Source organism: Siphateles boraxobius, unplaced genomic scaffold (genome assembly GCF_051911475.1).
Source record: "Siphateles boraxobius isolate OS27281-9 unplaced genomic scaffold, OSU_SipBor_1 174, whole genome shotgun sequence".
Taxonomy (NCBI): Eukaryota; Metazoa; Chordata; class Actinopteri; order Cypriniformes; family Leuciscidae; genus Siphateles; species Siphateles boraxobius.
This window is the reverse complement of record NW_027508782.1, coordinates 180565-205637: the sequence shown is the minus strand read 5'-3', so window position 1 is coordinate 205637 and position 25073 is coordinate 180565. Positions and strand designations below refer to the sequence as shown.

Below are 25073 nucleotides of genomic sequence, written 5' to 3'. Positions count from 1 at the left end.
GTTAAAGTTTCCACAGTCATTGCATCCACTGCACTTTATTTGTACCTTTTATTGGTTTATTTAGGTCTATTTACCTTTTTTTAGAATTTGAAAGATACCAAATATATTGTTTGTTAAGTGAGATCTCTGATTGAAGTCCTTGAAAACCAAAAAAGTAGTGCTTGAAAACTCCTTGAAAGTCTTGGAATTTCATTTTACAGTATACGAACCCTGTAGCTAAAGTAGTTGACTGCATCATTAATGAAAGGATCTGCTTTGAGATGTTTGAAATAAACACAGAGTTCAATCATGACAGCATTGTGTGTTTCCAGATCAAAACACAGAGGGATGCCCTTCTCATGGCAGCTCTGATGGATCATGGAGGATTTCAGGACAGGAACTCGCAGGTCATTTACTTTCATGATTCTACCTCAATTTATGTGGTGTTCGGGTCAATTTGACCCGGAGAAGATTTTCTTTTTCCCGAAAATACTAGTTAATGTTATCGCTTTGGACTGAAACTTAGTGACTTTGTTCCCAAACGGTATAACTAAATCTCTTTTTTTTTTTTTTTTCTTTTTTTTTTTGGGGGGTTTTGTTACCTTGTACTTGTGGTGTTCCCGGTCAAAAATGAACGGCCTAAAAAAAATAGCTTATAAGTCACTCATTATACCATATTTTCACCCAATCTTGGACTTAATCTTTTTGTCAACATGTTCTCTTTCAATTAGGACTGGTTTTATATTTTGATTTGCATCTGAATAATCATAGGCTTCATTTATTTGAGAGTAGGCATTTCATTTTTTGAGTAATTTAAAAAAAAATTGAATAATTTTGGAAATATTAAATAAAATCTGAAAAAAATTGGTATTGTTGATCACACTAGTCAACTTAAAATTTTCACCAGGAATTTTGTTTTGAAACTTTTGTTTTGTAAAAAATATGGCACATAGTCACACTTGTGGTGTTCCCGGTCAAAAATGACCGGCCTATAAAAAATAGCTTATAAATCACTCATTATACCATATTTTCACCCAATCTTGGATTCAATCTTTTTGTCAACTTGTTCTCTTTCAATTAGGACTGGTTTTATATTTTGATTTGCATCTGAATAATCATAGGCCTCATTTATCTGAGAGTAGGCATGGTCAAAAATGGTCACAATGGCCGACCATTGAAAGTGAATGGGAGAGACTGAAAATAACAGAACAATTTAGTTTTCAGGAGCATGTTCATTATTTTCATGTACACATATGAGCATGTGTGCTTGCAAACATCGAGCCCTTGGACCTGTGCATGTATCGATACATTTATACACACGCTACCCAGACACACACACGTTAAAACACACAAACTTTTTTGAGTATTACACACATTCTTTTCCACAGAGAGAATTTTGATCCTACCCTAACCTGCATCTAATATACATTTATTCATCTGACATTACCACACACACACACACACACACACACACACACACACACACACACACACACACACACACACACACACACACACACACACACACACACACACACACACACACACACACACACACACACACACACACTGGCCGTGACTGCAGTGACCAGGCTTCAAAAGAATCTTTCTTTCATGTTCTTGTTTCATCACAGCTTCCAGACAAAATATTATGACATTTTGTTTTGGAACTGTGAGGTTCTCACACAGAACTAGACAATATTTACAAATATACATCATGTGATAGCACAGGCATATATAAATGCCTCACAGCACCTTGCTTGTCATTCATTTGTGGCAGCACAATGGCAAAGCAGCTCTCTGCACATTAGTTATTCATCTGATTTTTGACTCAGAAACTAGTGAGGAGGAGGAAATGCAGGATGCATCTTGCAGTGAAGATGTTTCTGAAGAGGAAGGCACCACTGAATTGGCTACGGAGCTTGAAACAACTGATGAGGAGCAGTCTTCCAGTGATGAGGGCCCAGCTGAGGTTACCGTTTCATTCTGGTCAAAAGATGGAACTTTGTCCTGGTCTTCATCCCCACCTATGAGGCAAGGCAGGTTTTCTTGTCAACATGTTCATGAAGATGAAGCCAGGGCTAACAAGATATGCCATATCCCGAATTGATGACATACAATCATGCTTCAACTTGTTTGTGACGGAGCCAATCGAAAACAGTCATATCCATGACTAATGTCTTTGAAGACTCTTCTCCCCTCTAAATTAGTCATGGATTTGACTATGTTTTCGATTGGCTCCGTCACAAACAAGTTGAAGCATGATTGTATGTCATCAATTCGGGATATGGCATATCTTGTTAGCCCTGGCTTCATCTTCATGACATTTTCAGAAGAAAACCTGCCTTGCCTCATAGGTGGGGATGAAGACCAGGACAAAGACCGGGAAGACCGGGAACACCACAAGTGTGACTATGTGTCATATTTTTTACAAAACAAAAGTTTCAAAACAAAATTCCTGGTGAAAATTGACTAGTGTGATCAACAATACCAATTTTTTCAGATTTTATTTAATATTTCCAAAATTCTTAAAAAATATTTAAAAAATTACTCAAAAAAAGAAATGCATACTCTCAAATAAATGAGGCCTATGATTATTCAGATGCAAATCAAAATATAAAACCAGTCCTAATTGAAAGAGAACATGTTGACAAAAAGATTGAATCCAAGATTGGGTGAAAATATGGTATAATGAGTGATTTATAAGTTTTTTTTATGGTCCGGTCATTTTTGACCGGGAACAACACAGGTGTTATAGGGTTTTGAACACCACATGAGGGTAAAAGGACATAAAAATATATATTATAAAGTGTTTGTCTGGGCATCATAAAGGAATTATGCTTAGGGCACCAAAATGACTAGCAGCGGTACTGGGTTTAGCATCTCAAGCTTGCTTTAAAGTGTGTTAGTGCAGCTTTCTTTTTTAATAAACAACACTTGATTTGATATTTTCTATTGAATCATGATAAGATATTCAGATGTTTTTAAGTGTGACTGAAGCTTTGCTCTCGTTCCATCAGGACAGCAAAAGCTCATTGGAGGGGAACGGTTTCAGTAAGAGACAAACTACACAAAACACTTCATGCAACATTTTAATGTCTTTATTGAAATTATATTAATGTCTATTGTTTGAGTAGGAGCTTTATGATTGAACACTATGAAACTACCTTTTAGCCTTCTTTTAGCCAATGATAACCTTCCAGAGGAAGTAAGATGTGCTGAAAATATTATTGGGTTTAAGTTCAAAATCATAAATTAAAAACATATTTTGTTTATGCAAAATATAAAACATAAAACATATTTCTTTAATATCTTATTAAAATATATTTTAAAAATGTATCATATGTTTTTACTTCATTTTTAGCTATTTTATGCCTTAGCTAGTCCTTAAAAACTTTATTCTTATTCCTGTATTTTAATGGGTCTAATTTTTTTTAATCTATTGTATTGTTTCTTTTTGTTGCATGTAAAGCACTTTGAACTGCATTGATTTGTTTGGAAAAGTGCTATATAAATAAAATTTGTAATAAAATAAATTCGAAAATTTTACGATCTAATTATCCAGCAGATACTGGAATAATAAATGTTAAAACTGAATTATTTTGTGGTTAAACACAGTTCCCTTTCAAGGGAACTCGAGCTGCGTTTGAGACGCGGTGGGAACGCTCTGCGTGATTACGTTGTGAAGCACGTGTAAAATCAGTCCAATGGAAGCCCACTACGACATAGGTGACGTCATAGACCAGGAAACTATAAAGCAGCCCTGAAATCAGACCGCGATAGCTTCTGTACCTTCAGCAAGCGCTCTCTGTATATCTGTCCTTGTCTATTTATTGTTGTCTGTCAAGCTCAATCTATCATTATTATGGCGAGCAAGCAAGATTATAGACGGTGTGTTGTTCCCTGCCCTCGTTATATTACGGGTGGGGACACACATCAGCTTTGTGTTGCTTGTTTGGGAGTGGAGCATGCCCAGTCAGTCCTCGAGGGGGCTGATTGTGTGCATTGTATGAGTCTATCTATGAAGACACTCCGCTCTCGCCGATCGTTCTTTGAGGAGAATAGTTCGGTCCGCGCTACCCACGCGGGTCCCGCTGTTGCCTAGACACAGCGGCGACTCGCATTTTGGGGTTCGCAAACGGATCTGACAGCGTGGGTTGGGACGGGCCCCGCCCTATCTCAGCTTTCACCTGCAGATCCAGTGTGCTGCGATTTCCAGTTCCGAGGAATTGGTATCGTTTGTGTTTTGTTAAGAAAAAGTGAACAAAACAAATAAAAGTATTAAGAAAAAGGCAGATGTTTGATTTTTCAATAAATGGGCAGCTCATAACTCTGGTGAGTAAAGATGAGCTTTTTAAAGGAGGTTTTTCTAATGCTGTTGCTAGTTAAATATTTACTGGACAGCTGAACATTATGAGAGTGAAAATAAAAAGAGTTTATTAGATGAAATGTATCTAAAAAAACAGGAAAACTCTGTATCTCAGCCTCCTCGTCGGGGACTACTGGTTTTTCCCTATCTCCACACTGAGGTGTCGAGATCGTGGAATAAACCGGTTTCTATTTTATGTGTTTAATACCCAAACGTCTTAACTAGAGTAATGTTATGGGTATTAAGTATCATGGTATGACAGAACCTTGGATTATAGGGACGCTTGCGAGCTTTCTCTCTCCCGAGTCGGCGTCATCATTTTTAACCCCGACGTTACCCACCAGCCATCTTTAATAATAAATAAATTTTATGAGGCAGTACTGGTGGGTAAAGTATTTAAGGACATAGATGAATGTGAGGATGTCAGCATTGACTCTATTCGAGAATATATTCGAGAATATATATATATACATATATATATATATATATATATATATATATAATATATATATATATATATATATGTTTATATGTATACGTTTTCCTGATATAAAAATAAAGAAAAAGAAAGATAAAAATGTCTGTTCTTCTGGACGCTCCGCTTTCAAGAAAACTAAACCTTTCAGCGGCGTTCCAGAGGTTTCTTCCTCACCAATCTATGTTCCTTAAACTGGCATAGAGTGCAAAGAAGAAGACCTGATGCCGAGGCTATCAGGCTTCTAAGGGTGGTCCCCTCCGGGGTAGGGACGGTTTTGAGAAATCTTTTCTCCTCGGCGCCCTCTGGGGTGCGACTTTCTGAGGAGGGTCGCAGCGCTGCCAGTTCGGTTGTTCCCTGCCGGTTCGCCGTTCAGGGCACCGAGGTGTCAGCGTCCCCATACGATCCTCCGAGGAGGGTCGTAGAGCAGTCAGTTCGGTCTCCCTGCCGGTTCGCCGTTTCAGGGTGCCGAGGTGCCTGCTTTTTCCTACGATCCTCCGAGGAGGGTCGTAGGAACTAAGCTGTAAGAGGTAGGCAAGATCTAAATAAAAAGAGGACTCTTGTCATCTCTAATAAAGCTTAGACAAGAAGTCCTGTCGAAAAAATAAAAGGAGGGACGGTTTTGAGAAATCGTTTCTCCTCGGCTCCCACTGGGGTGCTACTCTCTGAGGAGGGTCGCAGCGCTGCCAGTTCAGGTGTTCCCTGCCGGTTCGCCACTTCAGGGCGCCGAGGTGTCAGCGTCCCCGTGCAATCCTCCGAGGAGGGTTGTAGAACGGTCGGTTCGGTTGTTCCCTGCCGGTTCGCCGCTTCAGGGCACCGAAATGATTGTTCAAGCAAATCCAGAGGCCAGTCTCGAGAGACTGGTTCCCCTTATCTGAATTTCTGGCAGCGTGGAAACTTCTGCCAAATATTTCTCTATGGGTCCTGCACATATTAGAAAAGGGTTACAGCGGTTCTCGTCCGCCCAGATTTCAGGGGGTCCTCCCTACGGTAGTGGACTCACAGCAGGCTCTGGTTATGGAGCAGGAAGTGCTTACACTCAAACAGATTGTATCACAGATTCAGTCCGAGGACTGGTTTGTCACAATAGACTTGAAGGACGCGTACTTCCAAGTATCTATTCATCACAGGAAGTTCCTGAGGTTCGCTTTAAAAATGGGGTGAAGCATACCAGTATCGGGATCTTCCATTTGGCCTAGGTTTATCACCCCGCACCTTTACAAAATGCGTGGATGCAGCTCTGGCTCCTTTGAGATTCCAGGGCATTCGCGTATTGTATTATATCGACGATTGGTTGATCCTAGCTCAATTTGAGCATATGGCAGTTCGGCATCGAGATGTCGTTCTGTCTCATTTAATGATGTTGGGGTTGCCACTCAACGCCAGAAGAGTGTGATCCTCCCAGCTCAGAGGACCACTTTTCTAGGTGTAATATGGGTTTATCTAGGCCAGTCACTCACTGTGAAACATTTTCAGACTGTGGGTCTCATGTCAGCTGCGTTCAACGTAATTACTTTTGGCCTTCTGTACATGAGACCCCTGCAGTGGTGGCTCAGGACCAAGGGGTTTTCTCCGAGGGAAATCCGTTTTCACATGATCAAGGTCACGCGGCTAAGCCTACGTGCCTCGGTCATGTGGAAGAACCTTGGTTCCTCGCCCAGGCCCAGTGTTGGGGGTTTCTTGTCGACGCATTATGCTATCGACGGATGCTTCCCTCACAAGTCGGAAGTGATCATGAGTGGTCGCTCGGCGGAGGGTCCGGACAACACACTGACGATCTCGTAAATCAGAGCAGATATCCTGTTGAGGCAGGGGCTGAGGCCCGGGGAATGGAGACTTCACCCCGTGGTGGTGGAGCTCCTATGGGAAATCTTTGGTCAAGCTCAGGTCGATCTTTTCGCTATGGTTTTCCCTCACTTATCCAGCTCCTCTCGGACTGGACGCTATGGTGCAGGTGTGGCCGAGGCTGCACCTGTACACATTCCCCCCGTTATCAATGCTCCCGGGAGTTCTGCTGGGGTGCGACTCTCTGAGGAGGGTCGCAGCGCTGCCACTTCGGTTGTTCCCTGCCGGTTCGCCGCTTCAGGGCGCCGAGGTGTCAGCGTCCCCGTGCAATCCTCTGAGGAGGGTTGTAGAACGGTCAGTTCAGTTGTTCCCTGCCGGTTCGCCGCTTCAGGGCGCCGAAATGATTGTTCAATCAAATCCAGAGGCCAGTCTCGAGAGACTGGTTCCCTTATCGGAATTTCTGGCAGCGTGGAAACTTCTGCCAAATATTTCTCTATGGGTCCTGCACATAATAGAAAAGGGTTAAACGGAGTTGTGGAAACGGTGGGCTTGGCCTCTAAGGGGGCCCAGCTCATAGAACCTGGTCTCTCGACTGAGGTCGTTGAGACCGTCCTTCAATCCAGAGCTCCTTCCACGAGAAAACTATGTACATTGAAATGGAAAATGTTCTCTACATGGCGTTGAGAAAGTTTTTTAAATCTTGTTAACTGCCCGGTTGGTATAGTTCTCGATTTCCTCAAGACCGTTTCTCTGCTGGATTATCTCCCTCCACCTTAAAGGTGTTCGTAGCGGCTATGTCTGCTTATCACCCCTCTCGGGGCTTCTTCTCTTGGGAGAGATCCTCTTATTATTTGTTTTCTCCGTGGTACATTGAGGCTCAGGCCTGCACTGCAATCTAGAGCACCGGCTTGGGATTTGGCCATTGTACTTGAGGGTCTGGCCTTGGCTCCCTTCGAGCCCATCGGCGAGGTTTCAGAAGAATTCCTCACTCTAAAGATTATATTTCTCCTTGCTATTTCGTCTATCAAGAGATTTGGTGATTTACATGCTCTGTCGGTTGCTCCTTCATGTCTGGAATTTGCACCTAGTATGGTGAAAGCATTCCTCTACCCTAGACCGGGTTATATTCCTAAGGTCCCACTAAATGTTGGGGGCCCAATAGTGCGGCAGGCCTTTTATCCTCCTCCCTTTAATACCCCAGATCAGGAACAGCTTAACCTGTTATGTCCAGTCCGGGCTTTAGATGCCTACATTCACAGAGCTTCTCTGTGGCGTAAATCTGAGCAATTATTTGTTTGTTTTGGGTCACTCAAGAGAGGATGCCCTGCATCTAAACAGGTGATGAGTAAATGGATAGTCGAGGCTATTCATTGGCTTATGAAGTGGCGGGACAGCCTTCACCTATGGCTGTGCGGGCCCATTCTACTCGGAGTATTGCGGCCTCTATGGCCTTAATTTCGGGAGTTTCCCTTCTTGACGTGTGTAATGCGGCAGGATGGTCCTCTCCGCATACATTTGTCAGGTTTTATGACCTTGACCTCTCCACTCCTGGGGCGAGGTTGCTTGCTTCTTAGTGTGCGCAGGACTTCACACAGAACGGGCATTTGTCACTATGGCGTAGTGGGTATGGGGTTCCCATCGCGTCTCAAACGCAGCTCGAGTTCCCTTGAAAGGGAACGTCTCAGGTTACGTATGTAACCCTGGTTCCCTGATAGGGAACGAGACGCTGCTATTGCCTGCCATACTTCCTGCATGCCCTGATCGACTTGCTTCAGGTTTTTCAGAAGCTGTCGCGGTCTGATTTCAAGGCTGCTATATAGTTTCCTGGTCTATGACGTCACCTATGTCGTGGGCTTCCATTGGACTGATTTTACACGTGCTTCACAACGTAATCACGCAGAGCGTCCCCATCGCGTCTCAAACGCAGCGTCTTGTTCCCTATCAGGGAACCAGGGTTACATACGTAACCTGAGACGTTTCTGTCAATGAGACACTGAAACAGAAAATTGTGTTTTTTTTTATGTATGATCTACAGATCCATCAGAGAGTTCAGATTCAGACTCCAGGTAAAGTAAATCATTAGATTTTATATATATATATATATATATATATATATATATATATATGTATTTCAACTAGGAATGCATTATATATCGGCCACCATATCGGTATCAGCCGATATATGTTAATTTTTACTGTAATCATTGATGCGCACTGTTCGGCATGGTGCTTTTGAATTTGCTGAAATATGATTGGAATCACTTCAAAAAGGAAAATACAGTAAAGTGCAACATACGCAGCGCAAAATCTGTCGTCATATATGTGAGACTTTTGTTTTTGTAATCAGGCTCTTGAAAATTATATAAAAATTTGGATTTAGATTTATCGGCCAATATATCGGTTATCGGCTTTCAAATATAAAGAATTATTGGTTATCGGTATCGGCCAAAATTTTAATATCAGTGCATCCCTAATTTCAAGAGTAGCACAAGGGCCTGCTTCATTTATGCACTTTTATCTTTGCAGGGTCAACATGGACCGAGAGGAATGTTTTAAAAATACTCTTAAGCGCTTTGTTTCTCAACTGCCATTTTGTGCAAACTCTCTGCAAAGGCAAATCTCTGAGCTCGAGGCCGTGGCTGCAAGCCTGGATAAAACGCAGAAAGGGACGAGAATCGCCCGGATCACCGGAGGAACGACCGGAGCGGTTGGCGGAGTGGCAGCCGTGGCGGGAATCCTGCTAGCTCCCGCGACTATGGGCGCGTCTCTAGCGGTCGCCGCGCTCGGGATCGGGGTCGCGGCTGCTGGCGGGGTCACCGGCGCATCGGCCGCCATCACCAATAAAGTCAAAACTAATCAGGTCCGGAAAAACGTTGAATCGAGCTTGAAAGAGTACCAAAGAGAGATGAACGACATTGAAGTTTACTTGAAAGATATAAACTCAGAGATGAAGAAACTGAAAGGTGTGAGGGTGAAATCTGCACAGATCGTGAGGCTAGTCGAGATCGCAGGCGGGACGTCGGGGGCTCTCAGTGTGATAAACAAATCCTCGGGTACGATTCAGGGCTTCGCACTCGGCATGGATGTTTACTTTACTGATAAAGATTCCCAAAAGTTCAAGAAAGAGGCAAAGAGCAAATTCGCACAGCAGATCTGTGAGGTGGCAGGACAGATTCAGGCCGGGTTGACGGAGCTGTTGGACATGAGAGATAAACTGCAGAAAGAAGGGATATGAAATTAAATGAATGAAACATACTTCATTGTCTCTGAAAGGGAAATTTGTATGTAAAGGTAAAAAAAAAAAAAGAAGGTAAATAAAAAAAATTTATTATCCCACATGGCGATATTTGTCTTGGGTTAACACAATTAACAAACAATCCTCAACAAATCCTAACAATAATAAAACGAACCATAACAACAGAAATAACAAAGCAATATGAAAATAAAACAATGACAGCTCTATACTGCCACTATTTAACAGCTTCAAGAATTGTAATGACAATTGTAATGACTCCATAACCAGCATTTCAACAAAACAACATAAAAAAATTACACAAAATATTCATACACACTATACACATAAGAATAGGTAGACATCACTAATGTTCAACAGTCTAATTGATATGCGGCCCGGACTGGTTTGGTGTTACAATATTGTATAATGGTGAACAAATTGTTGCTTCTGTGGCTAGAGGGTCTCATGCACTTTCTTATAACTCTGCATCTCATGTAGACTTGTTGGGGAGAGCGGGGCACTAACTAACGCTTTTCGACTTTCTTAAAATTAGTTTATTTTTAATTATTAAAAAATTACATTATTTTGTATGAAATAATATATTTTATTGAGAAAACATTATAGTTTGTCTTGTATATTTTTTTATTAGATCAGATAATATTTTAAACATTTACACAAACTATATTTTGTAGACGTAGGGTTCAGAGTATTTATTTTTTCCCGCATTATTTTCACACGTCCAGTACAATTATTAAAGAATGGACGTGTAATGTGACAACATGCCCCATGGGGTACACTGTAACATGACCATATGACAGCTTAAAATGTTATCTAATCTAATCCAAAAATATACAAGACAAACAAAAATGTTTTCTCAAAATACAATTATCAATTAATTATTTAAAAATAAACACATTTTTGAGTTTGACAACAAACACACCTCAAAACACAGCTATACAGCATAGTTCAAAACAATAATTATTATTTAAATTATTTAAACTATTTAAAACAAGTGTGTTACATCTAGCTCTGCGTTAGGTTGTGCCTCTCTCACCCCTATTATATGATGTATGTTTGCAAAAGTGTCAAATATTAATAAAAACTTTTTCCTGAAATTCAATTGCTATTTGATTTATTGATTACATTTTTAAATGCCATTATTTCTCCAATCTATAATGAATCATCTGAGCAAACGAGCAGGAATAATCATTTAAAGTAGGAATTACCTCTTTGCCAACCTCTCATATATATAAAATCAGTTATTTGTTTGCATTATCTAGGCCTATCTAATTTAGCCCCGATTCCTTTCTGTTTCCTGTCTGAGCTCATCGTTCATGATCTACATCCCATGAGAACGTAAATATTTAGGTACTATTTGTTTGCTAGATTTTGACAGTCTCAGAAACCATTCAGCGTCCAGACACGGGCGGAATGACACGAGGAGATTGTGTGCGGCGGAAGGTCACAGTGTGTGTGTGATGTTTCTGTATATAACAGGACAGATTCAGGCTGGTGTGACATGAGTGTCATGATCCCGGTATCCTCCTCTTACACTCTACCACCCTCTCCTGGTCACACTCTTTATTACATCCATTTACACACACACATTCCCATTCATTATCTCTGCCGCTCTCAGCTGTCTCTCATCACCTCATCACTCTCCCTCTTCTCCTCCCCAGCTGGTTCCCTCTTTCTCTGATTAGACTCTCTATTTCTAGTCTTCCCTGTCCTTTGTTCTTTGTCAGATTATTGCCATAGGTTACGTACCTGTGTACCTGCTGAACCAAACCCTGTCGTGTCGTGTCGTGTCGTGTCCTGTCTGGTGCGTGCCTCAATCTGTCTACCGTGTTACCTCGTCTCTGCTTTGTTACTTCTTCAGCTAACGTGAGTGGTCAAGGATTGGCGTTCCCGTGCTCTCTACGGACCCAGCCTGTCTCATCCTCCGGGGATTTCCCGTTGCCGGTCCTGACCGTACATTTCTGTTCTATTACTGAGAGACTTTCCGTTTTCCTTTGGATGAGACTTTCTTCAGTTGGATTTATTCGCCTTATGTGCCACCTGTGTTATTTTGCCTGAACTAATAAACTTTGTCAAACTGCCCTTTGCTTTTGGGTCCTCTCTCCTACACGTGACAATGAGAGATGAACTGCAGTCAGAAGGGATTTGAGGGGTGGCCGGATGGGTGTGGTGTTAAATATATATATATATATATATATATATATATATATATATAGTATAATGGTGAACGAATTGTTGCTTCATTGATGGTGGCTAGAGGGCAGTCTCGTGCACTTTCTTATAAACTCTGCATACTCTCGTGTAGCCATGTATTCTTATGGTGTATTTGCAAGTGTCAAATATTAATACAAACTTTTTCCTGAAATTGAATTGCTGTTTGATTGAATTTCATGTGTATTTTAATGCATTCTTTCCCCAATCTATAGTAAATGATAGGGCTGTAATAGTACTCGAGTCTGCACTCAAGACCGTTTTTCTATGGTCTCGGAATTGTCTCGGACTTGCTAGTATTCGGACTCGGACTTGTCTCGGCCACTGGTCTTGCCAAATATGGCTTATGGTCTCGACCGAGTCCAGGTGTCTTTATTATGTTCCCAGTAAGCACACATAAAAGCGTTTATTTGTGCACCGTTTATTTGCTCTGGTGTGAGCTGCGATTTAACTTATCAGAACTGTGTATTGATAAGCCTGCCCCTCGAAGGCGAATCTCAAGAATGGCCTGTGTTGGGGGCTATCCCATCTGGATGTGAAAATATGCGTCTTTCAGATCCACAGTGAAACACCGCTATTATGAGCTATCACCATATGTCATCGTTCTGTTTTCTTTAGATTAGAAGATTATATGATATCAAGGGGAATGTCTATACTTAAAAATCCTGGGTGTCGTGACACTGTTTTTGCTTTTAGATCCAAAATTGATTGTCTTGATAATATCATGCATAAGACTTTTTTTTCCTGTCCTGGACTGACTGACTTGGACTCGAACCTCTTTTGACTTGGATTTGTCTTGGACTCGACAAAGATGGTCTTGACTAAAGCCCAAGTAAATAATCTGATCATACGAGCAGGGATAATGATTTAAAGTAGCAATGACCTATTTGCCAACCTCTCTTCAAGGTTCAATGTAACTTTATTATCCCCGAGGGGCAATTTAGATTACAGCCAGCAGTAACAAATAAATGAACACAACCACAGAAACCAACCTCTATTGGCTATATATATTAGTATTTTGCTTGTCACGTCATGTTTTGGCCTCTAGAGGTCCTCATGGTGTCCTCATGCCCAGCTTACTCAGCTTGTAATTAATGTTATTAGGTTCACATGTGTCTCGTTATGCCGTGTGTATTTAAATGACTCTGTCTCATAGCTTCTTTGCTTGGTGTTTAGTTGTTCTGAAGCCAGTTGCCTGAGTGAGTGTTCTTTAACTCTGAGACTTTGTATTTTCTTTTGCCAGTGGATTTTTTCCTTTTCAGTTTTATTTTCTTGTGGACTTTCTCCTCTGGAGTTTTTGATTTAAGATTTTTTTAAATCTTTGGAATATGTTTTGGAATTCCCTTGTGCCCTTGTTTTTGAGTTCTTCCTTTTGCTGTTTTTCCCTCCAGCTGTGAACTATTGCTTGAACTTTAATTAAAAGACTTTCTGCATTTCAATATCTCCTTAGTGCGTCTTACTATTGGGTTAACCGTCCTCCAGTGGCCCAAGGATTGAGAGTCAGTATCTCATACTGGAGACCCGAGTTCAAGCCCAGGCTCTGACAGAAACACCAAGCCAAACATGGACCCAGAGACACCCAGCATGCAAGAGCTCTTCACTACCATGGCTAAGCATGAGTCTTCAGTTCAACGTCATAAAGCAGTACTAGTCCAACAGGAGGGCTTGATAGCTAAGCATTCACAATTACTGTCTGATGTCTTGACCTTTGTCTATCAGATTTTCGATCGGCTGTCTTCTACCCAAGCTGCTTCTTCTGTACCACTTGCGGGCCCTCAAATGTCAGCTCCCCTTGTAGTACCTCATCTACCTCCACCACAACGATTCTCAGGAGATCCCAGTGCTTGTGGTGGATTCCTCACTCAATGCTCCCTCTCATTTGAGCTACAGCCATCATCCTTCCCTTCAGACAGGGCCAAGATTGCATATGTCATCACTCTCCTTTCTTGTAAGGCCCTCTCCTGGGCAACAGCTGTTTGGAAGGCCCAGAGTCCTTTCTGCTCAAGCTATTCTGCATTCGAAGAGGAGTTCAAATGGGTCTTTGATTATCTCATCAGTGGCCGAGAGTTTATTTTACATCTAAAATAAAAACATAGTAGATTTTATAGAGCTAATCAATATAAATATTGATTTAATATGTGTAAAATATTTTTTTCTGCCATAATTATTAATAACCGACATTTTACAGAAATAGCGTTTAAAGAATAACATTAAAGAGTTAAAATATTGGTAATTCTAGCCTCGCGCTCATAGTTTTGATTACCATACGTCACTTCCGGTCAGCCGGTCGCATACGGTCTAGCCGCAGAAGTTCAGATATTTCAACGGATCTAAAGCTCAAATCGGATCCGAATTTTCCGCATACGCATATGATCGGAACTCCCCGCAGCTCCCGTGCGACTGTCCATTGGAAATGAATGACTCCCGGTCCGATGGCTGTCATTTGTCGTGTGCAGTGGAAAGGTGGCTTGAGGGAGAGAAATTCGGTTCGCCAGTTTGTTTTCAAACCTCCTGTCAGTTTAGTTCCCACAGAGAACTTCCCTCAGTCTCAAGGATTGCCAGAACCCATGCAGTTGGGAGGTATCTGGATCTCTCCATCAGAACGTGACCGCCGCATAAGGGAGCGTTGTTGCCTATACTGTGGACTGTCAGGACATTTCCGTTCTGCCTGCCCAGAGCTCTCGGGAAACGGTCGGTCCCGTTCAGGCAAGGAAGGACTGTAACAGGAGTCACTTGCATTAACCCACCTTCCAATTCAGGATTGTTTCTCCCCATCACACTCGCTTGGAGAAATCGTAAGTATCAACTCAAGGCATTGGTGGATTCAGGAGCAGCCGGGAACTTTATGGACTTATCTCTTGCTAGGAGTCTCCAGATCCCCTCTGACTCGCTCACTCCCCCTCTGACAGTTACTACACTGGATGGGAGACCTCTGGGCGCCGGGCAGGTAACTCTTCTAACCTCTCTCCTTCGCCTCTCTATTCACCATCACCAAGAGGAGTTTTGTTTCCACTAGATACAATCTCCAGAATTCCCTTTGGTCCTCGGTCACCCCTGGCTTCTTCACCATAAGCCTTACCTTGACTGGGCCACGGGCGCACACCGTTCTTTTCACACCGTCTTACACCTACAGAAAGGAATTACCATGTGAGAGACCGTAAGTTACTGGCTGTTAAACTGGCGCTCGAAGAGTGGAGACATTGGCTTGAGGGGGCCAAACACCCATTTCAAGTTCTCACTAACCACAAAAATTTAGAGTACATTCAGCAGGCCAAGCAACTCAACCGTCAGCAGGCACGCTGGTCTCTATTCTTCAACCGGTTTCAGTTTATCTTATCCTACCGCCCTGGCTACAAAAATCTTAAACCTGATTCCCTGTCTCGAGTATACGCTAGCAGTAACCAAGAAAATCCCATCACATCCATAATTCCAAACTCCAAGATCGTGGCCCCTATAAGGTGGAAACCTGAAAATACAGTAAGACAAGCCCAGACCCGGGAACCAGACCCAGGAGGGGGGCCAGCCAACCGCTTGTTTGTCCCTAAAGCTGTTCGCAGTGGGGTCATTCCTCTAGTCTGACCAACCAGGTATCACTCGCACCCTTGAGTTCCTCCAGAGATGGTTATGGTGGCCAAATATCAAAGAGGATACCAAGACTTTTGTAAACGCCTGTCCAACTTCAATCAGGGGAAGGTCTCTCACCTCTCACCTCAGGGGTTGCTTCATCCTCTCTCCATACCTCGAAGACCTTGGTCTCACCTCTCCATGGATTTCATTACTGGACTCCGACCGTCCCAAGGTAACACCACCATTATGGTCATTGTTGACAGATTTTCTAAGGCTGGCAGATTCATTCCCTTGCCTAAGTTGCCCACTGCTAAAGAAACTGCGGAGTTGATCATTACCCATGTTTTTCGAGTTTTTGGTATCCCACAGGACATTGTTTCTAATCAAGGTCCTCAGTTTTCCTCTCGGTTCTGGCGGGCATTCTGTCGACTTCTGGGGGCAACCGTGAGCCTATGTTCTGGATTTCATCCTGAGTCCAATGGCCAAACGAAGAGATTAAACCAGGATCTAGAGACTACTCTGAGGTGCATGGCTGCCAATAATCCATCCTCCTAGTCATCCTTCATTATGTGGGCGGAGTGCGCCCACAACACTCGTCGGCTACAGGCATATCTCCCTTCAAATGTCAGTTTGGTTATAGCCCTCCACTGTTCCCTGATCAAGAAGTTGAAGTTGGAGTTCCCTCTGCTCGGCAATTTGTTCAATGCTGTTGTCTTACTTGGAGGAAAGCTTGACCCAAGCTTCTTCAAGTCTCTCAGCAGTAGGGTTGGGAATCGTTTGGGTTTTATCCGATACCAGTACCTACTCTGTATTTTTAAACGGTTCTTGAACTGGTACTTAAGAAAACGAAACTGCACACACTTTGTCAGAAAAATAATACCATTTTATTAACAGGGCCAAACTGGACACAATATTAACTTAAATCATTAAAGGGGTCCTATAATGCCATTTTTGTACAAGTTAATATGAATCTTTAGGGTCTAAATGAAAACTTTGTAATATACTTAATAAAAATTATCATTATTGTAAGAAAACACAAATTTTACATGGTCAAAAACAGCTCTGTTTTTAGCATGCCGTTTCAGTGCATATGCCTTTAAATGATAATGAGCTTTGCTCACTCCGCCCCTCTGTTCTTTGGGGCGTTTTGATACAACGCACGCAGAGTGTTGCCTTGACAACAGTTGAGGGTATATTTTGCAACAAGAATGGCAGCAGGAGTCTCTGAGGAAACATCTGTTCTACCATACCTGTTCTACCGGACCCGGAACAAGATGACGGCCCCGAAGAAGTTTGACAATTAAGGCTCTAACAGGACGTTTCTGAACAGGACCAGCTTATAAGCAAAAACAAATTTACACTGACGCTTGTTTATAAAGCAGTCTGGTGAGAAATGATTAGCGCAAACATAAAAGCATTTATGTAGATCGTTGGGAATATTCACTTCAAAAATAAAACTCAGCCACTGCGTCTTCAGCGGTTCGAATTTAGGAACATTAAAATGACTGCTGTGTTTATTATTACAGCCAAGAACAGAACACCACAATCGCTTAGACGCCATTCTGCTCCAGTGTATCAACAATAGCGGAGTCGATGACAGCTTGCTCAGGGCGGGTCTGTGTTGAAACCATAGAAACGCTGCAATCGTGGGAGGGGCGTCGATTTAGTGACGTCACAAAATCGAATGGCTCAATTTGAGGCAGGGGAAACGTATAAGGAGATTAAAAAAACACTGGATGGATTTTTATCAGTATATGATGGTTGTGTAGCCTACAGGCACTGCCAACACACATTTCAGTACAATCAATTTTTTTAAAGTGCATGTACCATTATATGACCCCTTTAAAAAGGATTATGATTGGCTCTCATTGTGTTTATCATTCATTAGCTGGGGAAAAAATTGTCTTGAAAGTGATTCCGACAATATCTTCTGTGGCGTTATTTCTGTGGTGTGGACTATTCTTTTATATTTAGAAAACTATATCTTTGTCGTTATAGTTATCGTCCTTGGTTTGAACGGATCTTTAGAAGGTTACGACTAGTTGCTTAGCATTAGCATGTTCCCATTTGCTCAAATAGCAAAAGAAAAACTTTTCAAAAAGAGGGAAAAAATAGAGCAATTATGTCAGATGTGAGTTGGTTGATTCAGTAAATTTGCTCAGGTCAGGACATCTTTTTGGCACGCGGTATGCGCGCTCATAATGGAAGTGACGCGGTCGCGGTGCGACACGCTCGTTTTTTCCAAGCGCGTCCGCGCCGCATCGAGATTAACCCCTAAAATCCACTGGATCCGGCGGAACGTCAGCGACACGTTTTTGATGCGTCCCTAGCTCGGCATCAAAGTTCACTGGAAGCGTCTCAGACGCGTTTCAGCAGCGGAGCGTTGGTGACTTCTTCATTTTTCCTCAGAATCGGAGCTTTGTTTATTTGTTGTTCATTTGTCCTCTTTTGGCTCAGGAGCGGACAGTTGTGCTACCTTATTTTTTTTTTTCCTCAATTTTCCTCTTTGTGCTTCTACAAGGTGTTTTATTTTGAAAATCGACCGGATCCTCTATGCCCTTCTGTGTCTGACTTCCTGCCCGGTACGATGTTTGACACGGCAAGCGGCGAAAATAGCCCTGCTACCTATTCTCTGCAGAGCGGAGCGGAGAGACGCTTCTGGGACGCTTCTGAGACGCGCTGCGTCCGCAGCTGGTGGACTTAAGAGCATTGACTATAATGGCCGCGATTAGCTCCGGCTGACGTTCCGCGCCGTAGACGGATCCAGTGGATTTAAGGGGTTAGGGCCTGTTCACATATCGCGTCTTTTGCGCGCTCAAGTTCGTTATTTGAAATGTAGGCACGCGGTATGCGCGCTCATAATGGAAGCGACGCGGTCGCGGTGCGACGTGCTTGTTTTTTCCAAGCGCGTCCGCGCCGCATCGAGATAAAAACATCTCAACTTTTCAGAATGCCGCAAGCGTTTTCCTTGCTGTCACGGAGAGCGGAGCTGATGGCCGTATAGCGCTTTGGAAAAAGCCTGGCGTTTTCTACGCGTTTTTAGGTGCTAAAATTGTGACCCTTCTAATTAAGTGATTACGTCTATTTAAAGGTGCAGTGTGTAAGTTTTAGCGGCATCTAGTGTTGAGGTTACGAATTGCTACTAACAAAAGTTACAATGGCCGACAGGAAAATATGTCATCGTCTGAGACAGGAGAGAGTAGCCAGTTCAGCAATGAGGTTTCTTTACAAGGATAAATTAATAAATTATGTTTACTTAATTATTCGGTAAAACTATATGTTATTGTGAATATTATTGTTACTTGTTCATCATTGTGTCAGTGTTTTATTCCACTGAACTAAGCTTGCTTCCTTGCACGAAGAGCAACATAGTAACGAAAAGCGTTTGTCCGTTTAGGGCCACTGTAGGTCGACCTCCATAGAAGGGGGAGCCCGCGGTTATGGAGATATAAATGTCTCATTCTAAGCTAATAAAAACAACGGTTCATTATGCAAGGTCTTTATACACCACTGAAAACATAGTTATGGATCTTATATCGCATTTCTGTCAATAGATCCTCAGAAATATTACACATTGCACCTCTAAGTGATAAAGTGTTAAGATTAAGTGAATATTAAGTGTTAAAACTATTGCAAATGTTGTACAAAAAAGGCCTCATCATCCATATCATCTTTGCAGCAATAAAATGTTCAATACTTTGTTTTAATTACCAAATTATATGTCTCTAATTAATTTAAATTACAGTGGAATGTTTTCCTCGACATCTCGCGATTTCGGGGCACTAAAAGTATGCTTGTTTTTAGCATATTTCTTAAAAGTATAAGTAAGCATATCTTTAATACTAATGTACGTATAGTGCACTTTTTAGAAATGTTAAAAGTATGCTTGTTTTTAATTAATTATTAATAAAGTGCAAATAAACTGAATTTTCACTTAAATTATATTTTTCTAAAATATACTACAGTACAATTATTTTAAAGTGTGTTAAAAGTTGTATTGTGAAAATAGGTAAAAGCATGATGCTAATATACTTTTAATATATTCAAAGATAGTAAAATTTTTGTTAGTATATTTGCAGTGTACTTTTGAAAAAGGGAATATATTTCAAATAGTACATAAAAGTATACTTGTTTTCCACTAGGGGGAACAGTCATTGCTATCCAAGACCTTACAAAAACCTCCAAAGCTTACAATGATTATGTTTTTCACTTCCAAATTATTATTATTAATACTTGATTTATTACTAATGGGTTACCATTACCTTATATTATACATTATGCATCATTAATATGAATTATGAAGCTGTAGTTCTTATCCTTCTGTGAGGTATAAAAATAGTTATTGATTAGCTAGTGAACTACCACGTTCAACTGAGCACAAATACTGTAACTCATTCGTTAATCAGAGTTTCGTGTTAGTTAATAGTGTGTTACTCATTTGTTCCTGTGTAGTTATTCATTAATAAAGTAACAGTATTCAAAAGTGTTACCGATTCTTTATATGTGACCCTGGACCGCAAGAAATTTATAATTTAGACATTTTTGAAATGGAGATTTCTACAAAGCTGAATAAATAATCTTTCCATTGATGTATGGTTTGTCAGGATAGGACAATATTTGGCCGAGACTATTTGAAAATCTGGAATCTGTGAGTGCAAAAAAATCGAAACATTGAGAAAATTGCCTTTAAAGTTGTGCATTTATGTTTACGATTGTGCTGCATTCTCTCACAAAAATAATGTTTTCATATATATTTATGGTAGGAAATGTACTAAATATCTTCACGGAACATGATCTTTACTTAATATCCTAATGATTTTTGGCATAAAAGAAAAATCAATAATTTTGACCCGTACAATGTATTGTTGGTTATTGCCACAGATAGACCCGTGCGACTCGTGACTGGTTTTGTGATCCAGGCTTCATTTATCTCACTTTTTTCTTTGCAGGCCGACATGGACTGAGAGGAACGTTTTAAAAATGCTCTTAAGCGCTTTGTTTCACGACTGGATAAAACACACAGGATCACCGGAGGAACGATCGGAGCTATGGTCGTAGTGGCAGTCGTAGCCGGAGTCCTGCTAGCTCCCGTGACTATGGGCGCGTCTCTAGCGGTCGCCACACTCGGGGTCGCCTACAGGGTCACCGGCGCATCGGCCGACATCACCAAGAAAGTCAAAACTAATCAGGTCCGGAAAAATGTTGAATCGATCTTGAAAGAGTACTACCAAAGAGAGATGAACGACATTGAAGTTTACTTGAAAGATATCAACTCAGAGATGGAGAAACTGAAAGGTGTGAGGGTGAAATCTGCACAGATCGTGAGGCTAGTCGAGATCGCAGGCGGGACGTCGGGGGCTCTCAGTGTGATGCACAGATCCTCCGGTGTGATTCAGGGCTTCGCACTCGGCATGCGTAGCACACTCGCACAGCAGATCTGTGAGGTGGCAGGCCAGATTCAGGCCGGTCTGAGAAAACTGTTGGACATGAGAGATAAACTGCAGTCAGAAGGGATCTGAGGCGTGACCGGATGGGTGTGGTGTTAAATGTATTTATTGTATATTGTCTAATCATGGTGAACGAATTGTTGGGTCTCTCATGCATACTCTCGTGTAGCCGTGTATTCTTATGCTGTATGTTTGCAAGTGTCAAATATTAGTAGGCCTACAAACTTTATCCTGAAATTGAATTGCTGTTTGATTGAATTTCATGTGTATTCTTTCCCCAATCCATAAATAATCTGATCATACGAGCAGGGATAATCATTTAAAGTAGGAATGACCTATTTGCCAACCTCTCTTAGCTATCTAATATATATATATATATACAAATCACTTATATGTATTATCTATTTAATTTAACCCCAATTCCTTTGTTTCCTGTCTGAGCTCGTCGCACCCCTAGTGAAAAAAAAGTACATTTTATCGTATTTTAAATATATTCCATTTTCAAAAGTACATTGCAAATATATGAACAAAAAATATATAATAAAATATATTAGCATCATGCTTTTACCTATTTTCACAATACAACCTGCTGTCAGGTCTGGGAATCGAACCTTGAGTGTGTTGCTGGTAATCCAAGGTTATAACCACTGTTCTTCTGGGCAGTGTGGACCTAATTGGCAGATAATCACAAGAGGCAGGTTTAGAAAGAAAAAACAGGTAGTCTTAATTAGTTTTCTTTCCTGAGCGTGAACAAAGGATCCAGCATAAGTGCTGGGTTTAGCAAGATACAAATCCACACTGGATGATGCAGGCAAAAGAGTCCAATAATATTAAACAATAATTACAAGCGAAGCTGGTCAAAAGGTCTGAGCAAAAGTCTTCCAGGTTAGACAAAACGGGAAAACACAAAAGCATAGGCTAGGCTAGACCTTCAAGATTGAGCAAAGATACATGCAAATAACACCTGTTAACACTCTAACTAGCTAGGCACAGGTGATTTCATTGAAGCAATATTGAGCATAGACTGATATTGAGCAGTGAATTAGGAGGAAGATGTGGAAGATCTTGTGCGCTCAGTCTCCCTCTGCTGGACAGAGCTTAGCGTGACACCTTTAACACAATGATTAACAATAATTGTACTTTGTATATTTTAGAAAAATATATTTCTAGAAAAATATACTTGAAGTGAAGATTTTGTTTATTTTTTAAAAGCGTACTTATTTGCATAAAAAGGTATAGGCTATTTTAACTGTGTACTGGAAATTATCATTGTAACAATGCATTGAAAGTAATTTCAAAATACATTATAGTATACAATAGCATTTTGTACAAAGTATAGCTTCTATCGGTGGTGACCTGATAATAAATTCAAGAAAATCATCAAATGGTTTTGTGTAGATTTAAGTTAACAAATTCGGGCGCCAGACAGGAGTAACCCTGTCGATATTTTAAGATAAATAACCCAGATAGGATAAATACCACCAGTTACATATATCAACTCGATTTCAAAGAAATAATCACAAATTACATGGGATTCAGTTTAGAAATGTTTGTGTATTTCATACAAGAAAAATAAAAAACACTTTAAAATTCTCACTCTTGGTTCTCAACAAACAAACAAAAACCTCAGCAATATAACCATTCTTTTAAGTACAGTCAATGCAGCATAAATTTACATTTCATTCAAAAACCACATATTCGAGACTTCATACCTCCATGAACAAGATCAGACTTTTCTTTGCAGAGGGGAAAAAACTCTTTATTTTGGGTAAGGGAGAACAACAACAACAACAATGACAAAATAAACAGAGTAAATAAAATTAAATAAAAGAAAAATGTTACTCGCACTGCTTTTTTTAAGAGGAACCGCGATAAAGGGCCTGTGTGGAAATTGCAGAGGTGTATTGTATGAGTGTTTTGGGGAAAGACCAGCAATATCCAGCAAAACCACAACTTTCAGCAATGATGAAATAATGTTTGTTGTAAACTGAAACAGCGATAGCTTCGATAGATCCAGACGATCGTTGACCCAGCTCGTGGTTTTGAACGCTCCGCTCTGAAGACTAAGGCCCAGTCCCAATTCGCATACTATCCGTCCTAAATAGTATTCAAAAATAGAATTAGTACGTCCCAAATCGTAGTATGTTGAAATGAGTGTTCCAAAGATACCCGGATGGTCTACTATTTCCGGCATATAGTCTCGGCACGAAAGACCCACGGCTGGCGGATGAACGTGCTCTCCGAAACGGTAGGAAATAAAATTAGATTGAATGGAGGATTTTAACTGCGACAAGATGATTGACAGGGCGACAGAGCTGTCCGTTAAAGATGATGAAGTAGCATGTCCCAAAGCTTGCCTACTCTTTTGCTACACATTCAAAAGTATGTACTTTTTCTTCACAAAAAGAGTACATACTTTTAGGTCGTAGTATAAGTAGGGCGAATTGGGACTGGGCCGTAGAGAACTGTAAGTTACACTCTCCTGCATCCGCTCCAGCAATGGCACAGCGTCCTACCCGATGATGCCTAGGTCACCGCCGCCCAGGTAAGTGAAAAGACACCTTCCTTCCCGGTTTCTACTCCTCCGTCTTCTTCTTCTTCTTTAGATGTTTACGGCAGCTGGCATCCATTTAGTTGCATTACTGCCATCTTCAGGCTTTAACTACCCTTAATTTTTACTCATACTAAATCCGCCTATCTAAACCAGTCCCCCTCAAAAAACCAAATAACCTTTTCCTACCCTCCACACTCTCTCCATACTCCAATAAACCTTTTACTGTATTATCTACCTTTCATATATTTTTAAACTGTTTTATCATTTCTTGTCTTTCCTGATTAAATTTCCTGCACTTTGTAAGAACTTATTCTACTGTGTCATCCTCCTGACATTGTTCACACATTCCTGTAGGATGTTTTCCTATTATTAAAAGTGTGCTATTAAGATTACTATGCCCAATTCTCAACCTACTTATTATCACCTGCTCTTTTCTCTTTGCTCCCCTACTGTCAGGGTAATAAGCACAGGAAGTGAAGAGTGAAACAGTTTATTATAAATGAAGTAGATGGTGGTAAGTCCAGAGATGACAGGTTAGTGGCGCAGGGACCCCGATGGTCAGATGAAACTGGTGAAGACAGTGCAGCGGTGTGGTGAGAGAATCCAGTGACGAGAAATAATCCAAACGAAATCCACAAGAACATGAACAGGAAGGTACAAGACTCGAGACATAGACTGGAACACAACACCGGGAAACCACAAACAACGATCTGACAAAGTAGATGAGAAAGTGATGAGTATATATACACATGATGAGATGAGCTGCAGCTGTTGACGGGAGTGATGAGTGATCGTTGATGATGTTAATGAGTGGGCACGCCCACCTAATCAGTACACACACACACACACACACACACACACAACAACAGAAACACGAGACAAAAAGGAGACATAGGATTTCTGAACCGTGACACCTACTCCTTGATATACCTACTTGTCTTTGAATTTCATACAAATGTCTCCCTTTTGTTGCATTATCCCAACTTTGTTGATTTACACTCCTCCACACTATACATTTCCCCTGTGATTTTGATAATTTAATATTGACTTCCACATCTCCTTTTTTAACTGATTCTTTTGCCACTTTATCTGCTTTCTCATTTCCCTGAATTCCCAAGTGTGCAGGGACCCACATAAATATGACATTTTCCCCCTGCTTATTTATTCTTGAGATCATGAATAAAACTCCATAGAGCAGGTCCAGATGACTTCTAGTTGCACCTGTCTTCATACTTACTAAAGCTGATACAGTCACTACATATTAATATTTCTTTATCCCTACTTTGTTCCGTCCATTCCAACGCCATCAATATGGCAAACATTTCAACTGCAAACACACTCAGATAATCTGATGTTCTTTTACTAATTTCCACCTTATATCTAGGAATAACGACTTCAGACCCTGTTGCCTCTGTTTGCATGCCCTTTGACCC

At 41.1% G+C, this 25073-nt stretch overlaps 1 protein-coding gene across 5 annotated transcripts in view; it reads left to right on the top strand.

Moving 5' to 3' along the window:
- Positions 1-25073, top strand: part of LOC143740588 (apolipoprotein L3-like) — a 130680-nt gene that overhangs the window by 12664 nt on the left and 92943 nt on the right. For 4 of the 5 annotated variants that reach the window (XM_077232558.1, XM_077232559.1, XM_077232556.1 and 1 more), the window contains 4 exons: positions 312-386; positions 3000-3033; positions 8644-8674; positions 9135-10963. In XM_077232558.1, the coding sequence (XP_077088673.1) occupies positions 312-386; positions 3000-3033; positions 8644-8674; positions 9135-9843 (849 nt within the window). In that variant the 3' untranslated portion in view covers positions 9844-10963. Of the gene's footprint in view, positions 1-311; positions 387-2999; positions 3034-8643; positions 8675-9134; positions 10964-25073 lie in introns of those variants that run through there. The other variant, XR_013204843.1, reaches the window with a different exon arrangement.